At 63.0% G+C, this 17922-nt stretch overlaps 1 protein-coding gene across 1 annotated transcript; it reads right to left on the bottom strand.

Annotated features, from left to right (window-relative positions):
* Positions 1-100: 100 nt before the first annotated feature.
* Positions 101-14570, bottom strand: ACSBG1 (acyl-CoA synthetase bubblegum family member 1). The gene is made up of 14 exons (XM_056114023.1): positions 14438-14570; positions 8525-8625; positions 7153-7373; positions 6856-6944; positions 6619-6739; positions 6230-6310; positions 6003-6152; positions 5684-5860; positions 4478-4659; positions 3301-3531; positions 3016-3233; positions 1595-1734; positions 1074-1320; positions 101-278 (listed from the first exon to the last, which is right to left on the bottom strand). The coding sequence occupies exons 1-14, from the start codon at positions 14521-14523 to the stop codon at positions 193-195; spliced, it is 2130 nt and encodes a 709-aa protein (XP_055969998.1). The 5' UTR covers positions 14524-14570; the 3' UTR covers positions 101-192.
* Between the last annotated feature and the right edge of the window lie 3352 nt (positions 14571-17922).

The raw sequence follows: 17922 nt of genomic DNA, 5'->3' as shown, positions 1-17922 counted from the left end.
AGCCAAGTCACCCTGTCTCTGAGCTCACCCTGAAAACCCACCGGGGCCAGCACTTTGTCAACTGCTAGTTAACACTTGCCCCCGCGAAGCTTTTCAGCAAGGGTCAGTACCCAATCTGGCCACTGTAGGTGCTGGCTCTGGTATTGACCCTGGACGGGAACCTGCTGGACCAGCGTGTACTGCCCCCACACGTCACTGCTTCTGCTCCCGGTAGAAGGAGTCGATGATGTCCTTGTACTTCTCCAGAACTATGAGCCGCTTCAGCTTCATTGTGGGCCCTGGGGGAGTGAGCGGGGGCAGTTGGTGAGCCTTGGAGGAGCTGGCTCTAGGGGCTCTGCTCCTGACGCTGGTGGGCACACAGAAAGCGAGGCTGTGAGCATGTCCGTGGGACCCAGGGCTACCCTGGCTGATTGTCTTGCTCTGTTTCATGAATGTTTGAGTCTAAGGCAGACTCTGCCCTAGGGCTTTGGAAGCTCCTTTCTGGGCCAGGCCACCTGTGGTGTGGGGAGGACCCCAGGGAGCTGGAGCCTCATCCTACGACCTCCAGCATCCTACAGCTGACCCCAGTGGCCTGCAACTGCCCCTTGGTCCAGGTATGTGGGTCCTACAGGGAGCCATCGCTGAGACGCCCTCCACTCTGGCCTTGGTGCCCCTCTGAATCCACAGAGAAAGGGTTCCTCAAGGCTGGGCCCTGGCCAAAGGTCAGATTGTCTATGGGAGCACATGGAGGATGTCTCATTCCTCAGGGCAATTTGCCCTTACCTGTCACCCAGCTCAGGACTCGGAGGACACGTTCTCCCTTCAGAAGCATTGTTCTGTGCCTTCCCGTGCCGCCCTTGCACAGACCATGTCCCCGTCACATTGTTGACACCCTGGAGCAGGGCATGGCCTGTCTAGCTAGAGCCCATGGTAGCTGTGGGAGAGGTGCTGGCCAGGCAGAGCCATGTGCTACCCGGGTCTGTTCTGGAGCATTCAGATGAGGAGTGACAGTCTATTGCTGCCAGGGGCCTGGCCACGGTGTGGGCCTCTCCAGGGTAGCCACAGGCCTCCCATATCAGCACAAGGAAACATACCCAGTTCTCCCCCTGAAATGGAGAAGTCTCTTTGGAGAATGGCCCACTTCTGGATGTGGTAGGGTCGGGCCGCTGCCCTGGCGTTCACACGGCGGATCCCCTCCTCAATGGCCTGGTATATGGCGGTGTCCTGCATGCCCACGATCTCCGACACTGTGGTGGCCCGACTGCCCACCTTCTGGCAGAACTCCACAGCCTGGTCTGTCAGCTTGTCGGTGGGGTCCGATGTGTCTGGGTCCAGTGTGCACTGGGATGGAAAGACCGCCCCTTGTCTGTGAGGAGCCCTCTGTGCTGGTGGAAGGGGTGGTCTGACCCCAGCGCCTCTCCCTGCCCACCTCCCTGGGAGATGGATGGAGGGGAAGGTAGCGGCTGGAAGGGGCTGCTCTGGAAGCAGGGAGATCACAGGCCCAGGAATCAGCACGGTGTAGGCTGGCAGCGGACTGAGACTCAGCAATAAAGCCTGGGCAGGAAGCAGCTCAGCAGGCCCCAACTTAACTCCAGAGCTAGGCCCCCAGACCCACCTTCAAGGTGACTAGCATGGACAAGAACTTCCTCTGGTCCCCAATGAGCATAGCATTGCTGATGATAGGCACCTCCGTCTTCACTGCCTCCTCGATGGGCACAGGTGCCACATTCTCCCCTCCCGCAGTGATGATCAACTCTGGGGACAAAGGCCATTGAGTTTAGTTAATCTAGGTGCTCCATCGAAGGGCAACACAAGCCCAGATGGCCCATGCGGTGCTGGAAATGAAAGTCACATTTGTGCCCTTAGATCTCTGGGGGAGGTACCTGTTCCCCCGAGGGTCTGAATCCTAGCTCTCTTCCTGCAATTACTAGAGGGCTGAGAGGTGAAGGGCCAGCTGTTCCCACAGTAAGTAGATGTTGGACCGGCTACCGACCCGGGCTGGTCCTTAGGCAACCTGGTGGTCCTCCGCTTCCATATTGATGCGGAACTTAGTGCGGACACCCGATGGGCGTAGCGCACTACAGCCCAGAACTCCTGAACTCAAGCAATCCTCCGGCCTCAGCCTCCCGAGTAGCTGGGACTACAGGTGCTCGCCACCACGCCCAGCGATAGCACAGCAGTAGGGCGCTTGCCGAGCTGGGTTCGATTCCTCCGCCCCTCTCGGAGAGCTCTGCAAGCTACCGAGAGTATCTCGACCCCGCACAAAGCCTGGCAAGCCCCCCCTCCATGTATTCAATATGCCAAACACAGTAACAAGTCTCAAAATGGAGACGTTACTGGGCCCGCTGGAGCAAATTGATGATGGTGACAGTGTAACAACTACCAACCCGGGGCGAGGAAGGTGGGTATCTCACACAGGAGCTTCCCAAATCCGTGCATTGAAGCCGCCCCCGCAGCTGCAACCCTTCCCCTGAAGCCCCGCCCTGCTTGAAGCCCTGCCCACAGTCCGCCCCTTAACCCTGCACACAAGTCTTGGCCTTGTATCCCCGCCCACAGTCACAGCCCCGCCCCCGTGGCCCCGCCTCCACTTGCATCTCTTCCCACAGCACGGCCTATGTCCGCCCCTCCCAGTCAAGCCCCGCCCACACCAGCGGCCCCGCCCTCTCCAGAAGCCCCACCCGTCCCCGCCCCTGCGTCTCAGTTCCACCCAAAGCCCCGCCTCCCTGGCCCCGCCCAAATCCCCAGCCCCACTTGTGCCCCGCCCATGTTTTCAGCTCCGCCCACTCAACGCTTTCCCGCAGGCACAGCCCCTTCCACTCAATCCCCGCCCACCTCAGCAGCCCCGCCCACTTTCCCGTAGCCCCGCCCCGAGGCCTGCCTCCTCCGCGGCCCCGCCCTCCAGGAGGCCCCACCCACGCGGGGCCCCGCCCTCCAGGAGGCCCCACCCACGCGGGGCCCCGCCCTCCAGGAGGCCCCACCCACGCGGGCCCCGCCCACCCGCGGCCCCGCCTCTGCGTCGCTCGCCCGGCCGCTGACCCTTGAGCCGCCCGGTGATGTAGAGGAAGCCGTCGCTGTCCAGGCGGCCCATGTCGCCCGTGTGCAGCCAGCCGTCGGCGTCGATGGCGTCGCGCGTGCGGGCCTCCATGTTGAGGTAGCCCATGAAGACGGTGCGGCCCCACAGGCAGATCTCGCCCACGCCCGACGCGTCGGGGTTGAGCAGCTTCACCCGGCAGCCGGGCACCAGCCTGCCGGAGCTGCGGGCGGGGGTCAGCGCCTCCCCGGCCGAGGGGCCCGCACCCGCCACGCCGGGCCCCCGCCCACCTGTAGAGGCGGTAGTTGTAGGGGCTGGACATGAAGTGCGGCCCCGAGGTCTCGCTGAGCCCGTAGCCCGCGTACAGGCGCATGTTGAGGCCCAGGAAGAAGCGCTGCGTCTCCGCGGTCATGGGCGCCGCCCCGTAGAAGCTCTTCCGGCACTTGGCGAAGCCCAGGGCCTGGCGCACCTTGGCCAGCACCAGGTAGTCGGCCAGCCTGGTGGCCAGGGGTTTCAGGTCTCTGGTGGAGAGGGGCGGCCGCGGAGGAAGGCCCATCAGGGGCAGGCCACCCCCGGCTCGGGCCCCAGGCAGTCCTGTCCTGGGATCTGCCCCCAGTGCCGCAGCAGACCCCCCAGGAAACCACCCTCCCACATCCCCAGAAGAAGCTCCTCCCAAACCCACCAGGAGACCCTGCAGGAAGTGGCCCTCATACGCCCCTGAGAGATGGTCCCCAGGTGACACATCCCCAGGAGAGTGTCCTCCCACACCCCCAGGAGAGTGTCCTCCCACACCCCCAGGAGAGTGTCCTCCCACACCCCCAGGAGAGTGTCCTCCCACACCCCCAGGAGAGTGTCCTCCCACACCCCCAGGAGAGTGTCCTCCCACACCCCCAGGAGAGTGTCCTCCCGCACCCCCAGGAGAGTGTCCTCCCGCACCCCCAGGAGAGTGTCCTCCCGCACCCCCAGGAGAGTGTCCTCCCGCACCCCCAGGAGAGTGTCCTCCCACACCCCCAGGAGAGTGTCCTCCCGCACCCCCAGGAGAGTGTCCTCCCACACCCCCAGGAGAGTGTCCTCCCACACCCCCAGGAGAGTGTCCTCCCACACCCCCAGGAGAGTGTCCTCCCACACCCCCAGGAGAGTGTCCTCCCACACCCCCAGGAGAGTGTCCTCCCGCACCCCCAGGAGAGTGTCCTCCCGCACCCCCAGGAGAGTGTCCTCCCGCACCCCCAGGAGAGTGTCCTCCCGCACCCCCAGGAGAGTGTCCTCCCGCACCCCCAGGAGAGTGTCCTCCCGCACCCCCAGGAGAGTGTCCTCCCGCACCCCCAGGAGAGTGTCCTCCCGCACCCCCAGGAGAGTGTCCTCCCACACCCCCAGGAGAGTGTCCTCTCCTTCCACACCTCAGGGCGTGGTCTTCTCACTCCCCCGCTGAATGGCCTCCCAGGTCTCTGCCTCACGTGCCCTTCATACCTTCCTGGGCAGCTGAGATTCTGTTCCAAGGTCACAGCCATGGCCCATAACAGCATCTTGCGCCGGATGAAGCCAGACTGAGCTGCCACCTCCTGGATGCGCTCCATGATCTTCTCCCAGACGCGTGGCACCCCCATGTGGGACGTGGGCTCCACCTCCCGCAGCGTGTTCACCAGGCTCCCCTGCTCGCCGACAGCAATGGCAGGAGGCCAGCTGGCATGGCCAGGGCATAGCCAGCTCGGGGCCACCAGCTCACCCCCACACACAAGCCCGCCCACACTGCTGCGGGAAGGGGAATGTGGTCTCATGTTGGTCCCTTGACAGGGAGGCTGCAGGGCACCTGTATTCCGGCCAGGTCCTCTCCCTCATCCCTCTAGGCACCAACCCTGCTTGTCTGGGTGTGTGTCGGGTGGTGGAACCTGCTGCTTTAAGAATTCTGGTTGGCGGGCGGGAGTGGTAGTACAGCAGAGAGGGTGCTTTTTTGGCATGTGCCCAACCTAGATTCGATCCCAGGAGTAAGGAATAGCAGAGCCAGGAGTAACCCCTGAGCATCACTGGGTATGACCCAAGACACCCCAAAACATTTTTTTTGTTGTTGGAGGGGCCAGAGCACTAGGACAGTGGGGAGGGTATGGCTGCCCCGGGTACCATCCCTGACACCCCATAAGGTTCCCCAAGCATTTCAGGAGTGATCCTTGAGCACTGCTGGGTGTGACCAAAAAACAAAAATACAAACAAGAGCATTCTGGCCTAGAAGCCCCTGCACAGGGCATACACATACAGGCCAGACTGCACGTGAGACATGCATGCATGCTGTGTGAATATGGGACACGGATGTCCAGAGTATATGTGCATGGTACATGTCAATATGCATGCACATGACCTGTATGTGCACACACATGCATGCAGACATGTTAACATAGGCACACCGGGGAAAGGAGTGTGGGATGCATGCACACATGGGACATAAGCATACATGGGATATATGTATATGTGTGTACACAGACATGCACTCGAGAATGAGTGTGCCCACAGGATACAAGTACACAAGAGACATGCATGTGCAGGCAGGACACATGTGCAGACAGCACTGGCGACTCTAGCCAAAGTGAGTCTCACCCAAGACATGAGCACAGTGTAGCCACCACATGTGAGCACCCCAGCACATGCTCAGGCACACAGCCAGGGGCAGACAGGCTGACTGACCTTCAGGGCATCAGGCTCCGCAAAGCAGACCTGGGCCCCCCACTGGATGCCGGTCCACAGGTCATAGATCTGGGCGGCGATGTGGCTGAGAGGCAGATAGCTGACCACCACTTCCTGCTGGACTTCTGCTGGCTGGATGTCACCTGCCTGGCTGCCATACCGTGCCGTCCACGTGATCTGGGGAACAGGATGCCCAGAGTCCCTGCAGCCACCTCGCTGTGTTCCAGCTGCCACCAGCCTGGATCCCGGGGGATTTGCCCTCCTTGGCTTCTCTCTGGGCCCCCACCCCACATCCCACCCTGCAGCCCCCCGGCCCTACATTGTCCTGACTCAGCATCACCCCCTTGGGGGGCCCGGTGGTGCCTGACGTGTAGACGAGCACACAGCACTGGTCGGGTCGCTGGGCCTGGAGGATGGTGTCCAGTGTTGCTTCAGGCATGTCACTGCCCAGCTCCAGGAGCTCCTCCATCTACAGGGCAGGGGACAGTGCTGGGGACAGTGCAGAAGGGGACAGTGTGGGGGACAGCGCAGGGCCGTGGACAATACCGTGTAAACGTTGGCCAGCTTTGGCGGTGGAGGTTCTCGATAGATCACAACAGCCTTCAGGTGGGGCAGGTTTTTCCAGATCTGCGTGGGCAGGACGAGAAGGGTACTCCCCACCCCCTGAGACTGTCCCAGGGCCCGCTGGTGCCCCGTCCCTGCCCCCTCAGGAGCGCCTGGGGCAGCAGCGTCTGATGCAGCTTCAAGCTTGGGACTGGGCTTTGTGGAAGGGCATTTGAGGGGAGTACATGGTGTGGAGAACATTCTAGAAAAGCCTGCAGGGCCCCCTGGGGTCTCTGAGGACCGGAAACCCAGCAGGGCCGAAAGTAGCTGAGCCCTAACATGCTGGAGGGCCGCAGGGGTCGGGGCCCAGTGTCTGGGGGGCCGAGGCAGACCTTCAGAATCTTTTCCAGCTGTTTCTGTGTGTCGACCACAAGCACATTGGCACAACTATCATGGGCGATGTACTGGCAGGCCTCAGGGGAGCTGGTGGTGTAGATGCCCGTGACAATGCCCCTGCAGGAAACACAGGCTCATGCCTGGCTGAGACAGGGCACAGCCCAGCCCCAGCGAGGCCTGGGCCTGGGTAAAGAGAAAGACACCCACCCCCCCAAGCCTTGCCCCACACTCACCCGGCGAACACCGTGCCCACTGCAGAGAAGAACCACTCTGGGGAGTTGAAGCCAAGAATGGCCACACTGTGGGCCCGCTCCAGCCCCAGCTGCAGGCCAAAGGGGCAGGCAGGTCTGTGCCAGGTTGGGCTGCTTGTGCCAACCCCCGCCAGCTCAGGGCCACCCTCCTGGGCCTTCCCAAGGTCTCTGCTCTGCCGCACCCCCCCACCCCCAACCCAGGCTGCCCAGCCCCACTGACTGAGTCCTCCACCGCTTCTCTAAGGCTCAGCCTGTGGGGAGGCCAAGACTAGGCCTGACCTTCAGGAAGCCCCGGGCCGCCCTGCGGGCCAACATGTAGTACTGCGTGTAGGAGATGTGATGCCACTGGCCCTGGCGCTTGACGCCCAGCGCACGGAACTCGCCATACTTGGCCAGCGTCTCGGAGAACATGGCATGCACCGTGCAGGGCTGCTGCGGGCAGCTGGGGTCCAGGCGCAGCTGCACCCGCCCATCGGCCTGCGTCGTCCACAGCGCTGCCTCTGTGCCTTGGGGAGACAAGCTGAGGGTGAGAGGCTGCACTCTGGGCGAGGGGGGGTCACTCCTGGCCTCAGACATGGGGTGGGAAGGCTGTGGTTCCCCTACAGGGAAGGCTGACCAAGGCTGCAGACCTACAGTGACCATGGGGACCTCACAGAGCCAATCCCACCAGGCTGGGCTCTTGCTCCCGCTCTGCTGCCCTGGCCGGCTGGCTGGTTTTTTCCCAGGGCTGGCCTTGTGGGCGTCTTATCAGTCAGTCACTGTTTGTGGCAGGCACTGGGACAAAGGCGCCTTACAACCCATGAGTCCCTCTCGTTAACAGGGTGGCAGAGGGGAGGCCAGGGCCGTGGGGACCGTGGGAATGGCAGATCAGGGACCCGGTTCTGGGGGCTGAGAGTTCTCAGGCCTGGACACTCAGTCCTGGACCTAGCCCTGCTGCGGCTGGCCAGTTCAGGCTCTGCCCCACACCACCTGGACGGCTTGGCTCTGCCAGGCCCTCCGGGGGAGGCTCAGGAAAGAGGCCAGCAAGAGATAAGCACAGAACAGTCTTGTCACGGCCTTGGCAGCACAGACCATGCCAGCTGGAAGGTTGATGGTTGAGCCGGGAAGGTGGGCACTGGGGGCAGGGAGGGGGGTGTATACTCCCCATTTGCAGCACCAGGTACCCCACAGAACCCTGGCTTTGCCCACTTCAGACCACTCTTCTGTCCAACCCAGGGGTGACCAATCACCCACAAGCCCATCCCATGGCAGACACGGCACCCATGAGCCAGTCTGCCGCCCACCACACAGAAGGAAGCCAGTGCCAGGCTCATGCATGAACCGTGTGAGCCTTCCGAGCCTGCCAGGGACATGCAGCCTCTGCGACCTTTGCCTTCATCCCATGACCTGTCCAAGATGCCAGCCAGCCACTCAGGCCCTGCGCCTTCGCCGGGGCAGGAGCACATGGGCTTTGTGCCTGGGCTTGGCCCCTTCCTGCCTTGGTGCTCTCCAGCCTGACCATGAGAGGGACATTCTCCTGCCGCCTCCCTCCAGCCTGTCCTCCAGGCTCCTGTGACAGGGGCCGGACCCCACCCACCCCTAAGGTGCCTTATGATCCCCCACTTTCTCCTGCCCGCAGCTCCTAGCAGCCCCAGTGTCCCCCACGGCTCACCTGGAGGGGCCAGCGGGCCATCCTGGGCCTTCAGCGGGGCTGCCTGCGTGGCAGCCTGGCCCAGAGACTCTGTGGAGAGCGGCTGCTTGTCGGTCAGGAAGCTGGGGGGGAGGGGGCAGGGGTAGGACAGGCTTAGTGCCCGCCAGGACCAGGGCATCCCAGGACAAGGCTGCTGCACGGCCTCCCCTTCCCAGGGCCAGGCTGGACTCTCAGACTTGCTGTGTGCCCTGGGCAAGCACAGGCCTCTTTGTCTCAGGGTCCCCTGCACAGAAGGATGTGGGGTCCGACACCGTGGCCCCTGGCATAGTGCAGGTGCTCAGGCTTGGAAGAGGGCCCCCCCACACAGCACGGGGCACAGAGGTAGTCCCGACTCGGCCTGTGCCTACTGGGGGCCTCCTGCCCTACCCCCGCCCCCTGTAGGTGCCTGCCAGACCTCAGCTCTGGGTGCTGGAGTGGACGTGGGGCAAACACCTCAGGACAGAGCCGGGAGGCTCTGTGGGGGTCCGCCGGGTGGCTGCCTGGCAGCCGGTGGTTACCTGCTGCTCGTATGTGCCCTGACTCCTCGCCGGCACCGCAGGCTCAAGCTAAGTCTGCAGGCACATGCAGGCCCGCCAGGCCGCAGTCGGCTTGAGAACCTGAGGTCGGTTCAAGGCAAAAAGCAGGAGGTTATGAGGAAGGTGCAGAGAGCAGGGATCCAGAGGGGCTGGGCTGGCAAGTGCCCTGGGACGGAGATTAGCAGCCTGTCCCCATGAGGCCGCGGGAGCACCAGCCAGACGGTTTGCAGACGACGCCCTGTGCCTGGCGCCTCAAGGCCTGTGGCATAGCTCCGCCTTCACCATGGGCCCAGAACCTGGCAGCTTCCTGCTCCTGCTCCCGACAATCCAGGGCAGGCGAGCCCCCGCACACCCCAGGCTCAGAACCCACCACCACCTTCCAGGGCCGAGGCCACAGGCCACCCTCCCCCCCGCCGCCGGTACCCCAGGACAGCAGCCAGGCGGCCACCCCCAAATTAACCAAGGCCTCTCTCCTCAGCTCTGACCTCCCACCACCGGAACTGCTTCCTCAAAACAAAGGTTTTCAAATCGCCAGCATCAAAGGTGCAAGCAGTTTCCCCCGCCTGATAAAACACCTGTAAACTGGTTCTGGTCTGAAAACAGGTCAACAGCGTAAGAAGCTGGGCCCCAGGCGCTGGGCGGGCAGCAGCCGCCTGCTTGTGGAGGAGGAAACTGCCCGTCTCCGCCAGCCAGGAAGGACGGGCCAGTCTGTGAGGAACCAGCAGGGTCATGCACCTTTGCCACGGCGGTGGATCAAGACATGTACGGGTTGGAGTCGGGGCGGGAGCAGCGTTGCTGATGCTCTGAAGGGACTCAGCTGCCCAGAGCCCCAAGGTGGCATTCCCAGCCGAGCACCAGGATAGCAGGGGCTGTCCCACTACCAGGAGGGGCCCCGCTGCTGGGGCCAGGGTCTCACACTGCCAGAGCCCTTCACACCAGCACAGCTTGGCACCTGCTGGTTGCAGGGGACGCCTGTCAGCACAGTACCCTTGCCTGAGAAGCTCAGGTCCCAGTGCTCACCCCTCGTCTGCTGCTGGGAACTACTCAAGGCAGAGCCTGCGGGGGCCCCAACTTCCCTTAGGGCACCCCTGGGTGACCATGACATGGAGGCGGGGGAGGCCAGAAGCTCCTGGGGTGAGAGTGACGAGACACCAGATGCAGGCAGCCTGGCTCCCTCGGGCCCCTCAGCCCCATCACCCTTCAGCCAAGCCTTTGCTCGGGGCCCCTGTACTTCCCCACTGACTCCTGGGCCTGGGTCAGAGCAGTCCCCAGGGGCGGTCAAGAGCATGGTCACAAGCAGGCCCTGCCCTGCCCAAGCGCCTGGACGAGCCCAAAGAGGTGCATGAGCAGATGGTGGCTTTCACCGCGGGGGGCCACTCCCCGGGAGCAGGCCAGGAGGACGCCGGGGTGAGGCTGGGAGGGGCCACGCGGGGCAGGCGGCTGCGGGGAGCCTGTTCCTTACACAGTCCTCAGCACGGAGCCAGCACCCCTGAGCAGGAGCGCCTCTAGCATGGTGCCCGTGGGGTGGCTGCACCCCGGGAGTGAGAAGGACCTCAGCAAGGAGCGCCGGCACCCCTGGGCACTGCATTCACCCTGCGAGGCCTGGCTCCAAGCCGCCTGCAAGAGACACAGCGTGAGTCAGGCCAGTCCGCCCATGAGGGGCCACTGCCTCACTCTTACGGGTCCCTGTGGTACCCAGCAGGCCAGGAGCCCAGACACCGTAATGGCTTGGTAGTGGCAACTGTTTGCCACTCCTGGGTCGTGAACCGGAGGCGACAGCTGTCTCCTCACGTCTAATCGAGCGGGGGCTCTTGCTGTGCTAGCACGACCCCACCGCCCCCTGCCCACGCCTCCTGTCCCAGCTTGGGTCTCCCCCAACTTGCCTGGCTTTCAGTGAAGGGCATTTCCCAGCCGCCTCCCAAGCCCTAAACACCCGGGGGCAGGAGGGGCCTCTAGACCCCAGGGACGGGGGCTGCCCCACACCAACGCTCACCTGGCTGCCAGCGGCTCGCCTGTGCTCTGCTCCCGGGCTCAGCCTTGGGTGTGGGAACAAACGTTCACCGCGCCCGACCCAGGTGACGAGACTGTGGGGCCGGGCAGGCAGGAGAGGGGACCCGCCCCAGCCTGCCCTGGGGCTGCCCCAAGGTGTGGCCCCAGGTACCTATGCCCTACCTGGCAGGCCCCCTCTGCCCACCTACGGGCTTACATAAGGGGCCGCGAGAGCCAGTAGATGGTGGCTGTTGGCTCTCAGCCCTGGCAGAGGCACGAGACACCTTCTGCCCAGGGCTGAGACTGGGTGGGAAGATCGCTTCTGTTTCTGTACCTTTGCTCCATAAGTCCTACTCCAGGTACTTGTAGCTGCCTGCTTCATCCTTCCGCAACCCTGTGTGAGGGTCAACTGCCCCGCCACCTCCAGCCTTAGCCACTACCCTCCAGTGCCCTCTGCCTCCTCCACCTCCTCTCTGCGGCCTTCACACAGCCCCTCCTCCACCTCATCCTGTAGGGGAGAGGAGGAATGGACAGGGGCCAGAGTGAGGCCGGGCACTGGAGGGTGGTGGGCTGGTGTACCAGGTCTGGCTCCCGGTGGGCCTCAGGGTGCTCACGGACGGCTCAGGGTGCGGAGCACCGAGCCCCATCATGCACCAGGGTGTTCCCGCAGCCCTGGAGACTGAAGATGAATTCTCACACCCTCCCCCTTTCCCCAAGGCTGAGCAGGGATGTTTCTGATTAGGCCTTGGGGCTGGGGGTGGGGACGGTCAAGTGGCCACACTTCAAAGGCAGCCAGGCCCCTCGGTGAAGGCTGTTGCAGGCAGCCCTGCTGGGAGGAGCAGGAGGCCCCACTGCTCCTGCCCCCCAGGCCTGCAGACCCCACTCTGGGGGCTCGCCCCCTCAGGGGACCTGCAGCCTAGATTCACCTCCCAGCAGGCCCAGTGCTGCTTCTCCTCAAGTGTGTGCCTGCCCCTGGCTCTGCGCTGCCCATTTAACTGTCCCCTCCGGTGAAACTCACGGATGGACGGGTTGTTCCCAGCCTGGCTGCTCTCCCCCAGAACCGCAGCAGCTTTCACCCGGGGGAACCCCTGTCTGGGGTCAGACTGCCTCCTCCCTCAGACACTGCGCCATTCTCTGCGGCCCCCTGGGAAGGAGCTCTCGGGAGAGCCTCAGCTCCAGGAAAGGCAGTGGGCTTGTGCTGGGGGTCGTGGGGTGGGGTGTGCCTCTGGGAACTTTGGGGACCTAGAGTCCCTTGGCTGCTGCCCCTCTCTCTCAGCAGACTTGGAACAATGACCTCAGTGTCGCTCCACAGCTGCCTGCGTGCCCGGCGGCACCCTCCCTGCCCTCTTGGCCCCGGCCCACAGACTCCAGGCTCTTGTCAGGTGTCCCTTCACCTGCGGCCTCTGCCTCCCCTGCCTCCGAGAGGAGGGGCTGTTCTGGACCGGATCCCCGACCCCAGGCCCCCTGAAGTAAGGAGCCTGGCCAGGAGGGGGCTTCCATGAAGCTCACTCAGCCACGCACCATCCTGCAAGTGGAGGGGCTGTGGGCTTAGCCTCACTCGGAGGTGCGGGGGTGGACCCCCAGGCTCCAAACGTGTCATTGACCCCAGATGTTCACAGCCTCCTTCAGAATGCAGACTGAAACCTCTCTCTGCCTGGCCTGCTGCCCCCTGGGATGTGCCGGGACCCCTCTCCAGACCCCCTCTAGGCCACCCAGAGCTCATCCCACTGGGGCTGCAGACCCTGCCTGTCGTTTTCCGGGAGGGAACCAGGATCACAGCAGAGAGTCAGCATGGGGGGTACAGGGAGCACAGCTGAGAGCCAGCGTTGGGGGGGTCAGGGAGCACAGCTGAGAGCCAGAATTGGGGGGTCAGGGAGCACAACTGAGAGCCAGAATTGGGGGGGACAGGGAGCACAGCTGAGAGCCAGCATGGGGGGGACAGGGAGCACAGTTGAGAGCCAGTTTTGGGGGGGTCAGGGAGCACAGCTGAGAGCCAGCATTGGGGGGGACAGGGAGCATAACTGAGCCAGCATTGGGGGGATCAGGGAGCATAACTGAGCCAGCATTGGGGGGGTCAGGGAGCACAACTGAGAGCCAGAATTGGGGGGCAGGGAGCACAGCTGAGAGCCAGAATTGGGGGGCAGGGAGCACAGCTGAGAGCCAGAATGGGGGGGTCAGGGAGCACAGCTGAGAGCCAACATGGGGGGGACAGGGAGCATAACTGAGCCAGCATTGGGGGGGTCAGGGAGCACAACTGAGAGCCAGAATTGGGGGTCAGGGAGCACAGCTGAGAGCCAGAATTGGGGGGTCAGGGAGCACAACTGAGAGCCAGAATTGGGGGGCAGGGAGCACAGCTGAGAGCCAGAATGGGGGGGACAGGGAGCACAGCTGAGAGCCAACATGGGAGGGGACAGGGAGCACAGCTGAGAGCCAGCGTTGGGGGGGGTCAGGGAGCAAGCTGAGAGCCAACATGGGGGGGACAGGGAGCACAGCTGAGAGCCAGCGTTGGGGGGGTCAGGGAGCACAGCTGAGAGCCAGAATTGGGGGGCAGGGAGCACAGCTGAGAGCCAACATTGGGGGGGTCAGGAAGCATAGCTGAAAGCCAGCGTTCGGGGGTTCAGGGAGCACAACTGAGAGCCAGAATTGGGGGGGACAGGGAACACAGCTGAGAGCCAGCATGGGGGGGCAGGGAGCACAGTTGAGAGCCAGTTTTGGGGGGGTCAGGGAGCACAGCTGAGAGCCAGCATTGGGGGGCTCAGGGAGCACAGCTGAGAGCCAGCTTTGGGGGGGGACAGGGAGCACAGCTGAGAGCTAGCTTTGGGGGGGTCAGGGAGCACAGCTAAGAGCCAGCATTGGGGGGACTGGGAGCACAGCTGAGAGCCAACATTGGGGGGGTCAGGGAGCACAGCTGAGAGCCAGAATTGGGGGTTCAGGGAGCACAGCTGAGAGCCAGCGTTGGGGGGGTCAGGGAGCACAGCTGAGAGCCAGCATTGGGGGGGACAGGGAGCATAACTGAGCCAGCATTGGGGGGGTCATGGAGCACAACTGAGAGCCAGAATTGGGGGGCAGGGAGCACAGCTGAGAGCCAGAATTGGGGGGCATGGAGGACAGCTGAGAGCCAGAATGGGGGGGACAGGGAGCACAGCTGAGAGCCAACATGGGGGGGGACAGGGAGCACAGCTGAGAGCCAATGTTGGGGGGATCAGGGAGCACAGCTGAGAGCCAGAATTGGGGGGCAGGGAGCACAGCTGAGAGCTGCATTGCCCAGGGGGTGCTGGGAGCACAGCTCAGGGCTGCATTGCCCAGGTCACACAGCGGAGCCCAGAGGTGCGGGCCTAGCACAGAGACCCCAGCCCTGCAGCCCCATTACCTGGCTCCGGAGCTCCCGCTTCCCTGCGTGCCCCCCATGCTGGGTCGGGCTGCAGCCTCCTGCGGGCCTTCTCTGCTGTCCGGCATGCTGGCCTCCAGCGCAGCTGCGTCCTGCTGGGGCTGTGAAGCATCTGCTAGGGGGAGAGCCGGGCTTACTCTGCAGGGTGGCCTTGGGCGGGCACAGGGCAGGCAACGGGCAGGGGCCACAGGCCCAGTGGCCAAGGGGGTTCACTTCCTCCCTATTCTTAGAGGCGAGTTGCTCAGGATTAAAACTTTCCTTTTCTTGTGGTTTGTTTCAGCTCAGCCAAGGAGGAGAATTTCAATGAAGCCAGTGTTCTTTCTGATGCAAATCTGCTCTGTTCTCCCAGGGTGCAGGGCCAAGAGACTTCTGGGGCCCCAGAAACCACCACATGGCGATCAGGGGCCTCACCCAAACCTGCTCACAGTGCACCCACCCAACCCACCTTCTGGGCTGGGTCACCCCGCACAGCTCAAAGCAGCGAAAACAGGGAGTTCCCCACAGGGAGCACAATTGTGTGTCCGCAGAGTGAGGTGCAGGGAGCTGGGGGCTGAGGAAGGTCACCCTGCAAGGTCACCTGGTGGTGGCTTCCAAGAGTGCATGGAAACTGCTTGTCTCGTGGTTCTGTGGGCCCCAGCTCTGTCCAGCTTGTGGGAGCTGGTGTGAGCTGGTGTGAGCCTGTCTGAACATACCCACTCTTCATCTGAAGCAGCCTGTGGGGCTGGTGCATGCAGGCAATCTAACAGCAACCCTGGGCGCAGCTTCTCTCCTGCCCATCAACCCCTCTCCTGTCCATGTCCTCTTCTCTCTCCTGTGTCTGTGCCTCTGTGTGTGTGTGCGTGTGCGTGTCTGTGTGTGCCTGCGTGTGTCTGAGTGTGAGTGTGTGTGAGTGGGTATGTGAGTCTGTGTGTGGCTGTGTGTCTCTGTGTGTGTGAATTTGTGTGAGTGTGTGTGTCTATGAGTGCATGTGAGCCTCTGCGTGTGTTTGTGTGAGTCTCTGTGTGTGTCTATGAGTGTGTGAGTCTGAGTCTGTGTATGTCTGTGTGTCTGTGTGAGCCTGTTTGTATAAGTCACTGTGTGTGAGTCTGTGAGTGTCCATGTGTGAGTCTGTTTGTGCGAGTCTGTATGTGGGTGTGTCTGTATGTGTGTCTGTGTCTGTGTCTGTGTGTCTGTGTGAGTCTGTATTTGTGTGAATCTATATGAGTCTGGGGGGGGGATGAGGGGTGTCCTGTGTGTCTTGGCACCTGACTTCTGTGTTTTCCTGTGAGAGGCCTTGCTCCTGAGACCTGACAGCAGCAACACAGTGATGGGTGACCTGCAGGGACCCGAGGCTCACGATGGCAGCACTCCTCCTGCCAGAGCGCCCAGTGCTCTTTTTTTTTTTTGCTTTTTGGGTCACACCTGGCGATGCACAGGGGTTACTCCTGGCTCATGCAGTCAGGGATAACTCCTGGCGGTGCTCGGGGGACCCTATGGGATGCTGGGAATCGAACCCGGGTCGGCCGCGTGCAAGGCAAACGCCCTACCCGCTGTGCTATCTCTCCAGCCCCGCGCCCAGTGCTCTTGGCAGGAGCACGGAAGTCCCAGCAGTGGCCTGGCTGCTTTCCTCACTCCTGCCCTTCTGCGTCCAGCAGGAGGAGCCAGAGACTCTCTGAGCCAGAGCTGGGAACTAGGTAGCAGGCTGGGGGAAGCAGAGGGGCCGAGTGGGGGTGAGGGGGAGTCCCAGAGGGCAGCACGAGCTCCCCAGGCAGCCAAATCTCCAGGTGCAGTCCCTGCATACTGGGCCTTGTGGGAACTACCCCTGCTGACCACCCTGCCCGGGTCCTCGGCCAGGTCTGGGGTCTGTCCCTGCTCCCCTGCCCCCAGCAGTGATCTCCCTGCCTCAGGGCCCCAGCAAGGGCCCCCAGCTTCTTCCAATTCCCCCGTTTCCTCTTTGACCCTGCTCTCCCCAACCTCCTGCCTGCAGGACAGGCTCTGTCCCCTGCGGAGCCTTCCCTGAGGACAGCGGGTTTTCCATTTCCAGTCCACTCATTTCCAGTCCACTCACCCCGGGACTCTGGCTTGCTGCCTCCAAGTTTCCCCAGAATCATGGACCTCACTGGTCCCTCTAGCTCTGAGCCAGGCAGGGTGCAGGGGCCCAGCCAGTTGGTGACCCATGTCCCATACCCCTCCTCTCCTGGCTGTCCCAGGCCCTTTCCTACCCCAGGGCTTGGATTTTGGGTGCCTGGGAGGGGCAGCTCCCCCACAGGCCATGTCCCAGGCTGAGACTGCAGGACTCCTGTGACCCACCACGACGTCCTCTGTAAGTAGGGACCCCAGACCTCAGGGCGCCAGCCAGCCAGCCAGCCCCTCTCCCACCCTGGGCCTCCCTGCAGCCTGCCCGCTGCCTGGAGCCCTCTTGTGGAGACTTGGAGGGTGGCAGGGAGCTGGTCTGGGAGCCCCTTGCTAGAGAGCACAGACTCCCCAACTGGAGGGAGTGAGTGCTTCAGGCTTTCCAGCTTTGCCTGTGCCTTCACACTTCGTGATAGTTGGACGTGGAGCCAGAAACAGGCTCAGGGTCACGTTGAGGGGCCAGGCGATCAGGATGAGACCAGGCAGAGGCAGGTCAGCACTTGGCATGGGCTGAAGGCCCAGGTGTGGAGGTGTTGCAGCCCATTCCTGGAACTGAAGGCCTGTCAGCGGGACAAACCCAGGTCTGCAGCTGAGGCTTCGCTGTCGGGGCTCAGCTCCCTGTGCTCCCTGGGTCCCCTGTGCCCCCCACGGCTCCCCTGCACCCCCCTCATCTTTGAGAATAGGGAGGGACACTGGGCCCTCATGTCGAGAGTCATGGGGGGGATAGCCACATCTAAGGCTTCTTTGCCAGACAGGCCTTATAGGAACCTCCTCCCCCCAGTAAACAGATAGTGGGGTCCAAGACACTCCACTGTGCCTGGCGTATGCACTCACGTAGCCCCATAAAAGTCACCACCCTCGCTTGCCCGCTCAGCCACCCCATGGACTGCCTGTGAGGTCAGAGCTGGCTTCCAGAAAACTGGACTCAAGTGGGACCTGAAGGAGGGCCAGTGCTGGTACTGGGCTTTGGGGCTGAGGGTCTGGGAAGCCAGTGCTGACCGTGAACGTGGTGTCGGTACGGCTGGGAGTGGAGGCTGTGGGCACAGCCAGAGATGGGGGATGCCCAGAGCACCTGGAGGTGGCCCTGGCCGCTGACCTGAGGGAACCTGCAGCGTGTGCCTCAGGGGTCCGAGGGTGGTCCCCTGCCTGCGAGGCCAGCTGGGGTGAGCGCACGCTGAGGCCCAAGTGAGACAGGAGATGAGGCTGCATGGCAGAGTGGGAGCCAAGGCGACGTCTGGGAACGAAAAGGCAAATGCCTGCTTCCAGAGCTCAGCTGGCAGCCTGATTTCAGTCTAGTGAAATGCACTGGATTTCACCGTCAGCTGGAGACAGACAAAGAGTGTGTGTACTGCAGT

The sequence above is a fragment of the Sorex fumeus genome, unplaced genomic scaffold, assembly GCF_029834395.1.
Source record: "Sorex fumeus unplaced genomic scaffold, SorFum_2.1 ptg000024l, whole genome shotgun sequence".
NCBI classification, from domain to species: domain Eukaryota; kingdom Metazoa; phylum Chordata; class Mammalia; order Eulipotyphla; family Soricidae; genus Sorex; species Sorex fumeus.
The sequence above is the reverse complement of the archived record's forward strand: the minus strand, read 5'-3'. Positions and strand labels throughout refer to the sequence as shown.

Bases quoted from the DNA above. Each gene is read 5' to 3' on its own strand.
- ACSBG1 (XM_056114023.1), bottom strand. From the start codon at position 14,523: ATGCCGGACAGCAGAGAAGGCCCGCAGGAGGCTGCAGCCCGACCCAGC. The intron at 6,945-7,152 runs GTCAGGCCTAGT...TTTGGCCTGCAG, and splicing joins CGGCCCGGGGCTTCCTGAAG to CTGGGGCTGGAGCGGGCCCA. The intron at 1,735-3,015 runs GTCAGCGGCCGG...CTTTGTCCCCAG, and splicing joins CATCACCGGGCGGCTCAAGG to AGTTGATCATCACTGCGGGA.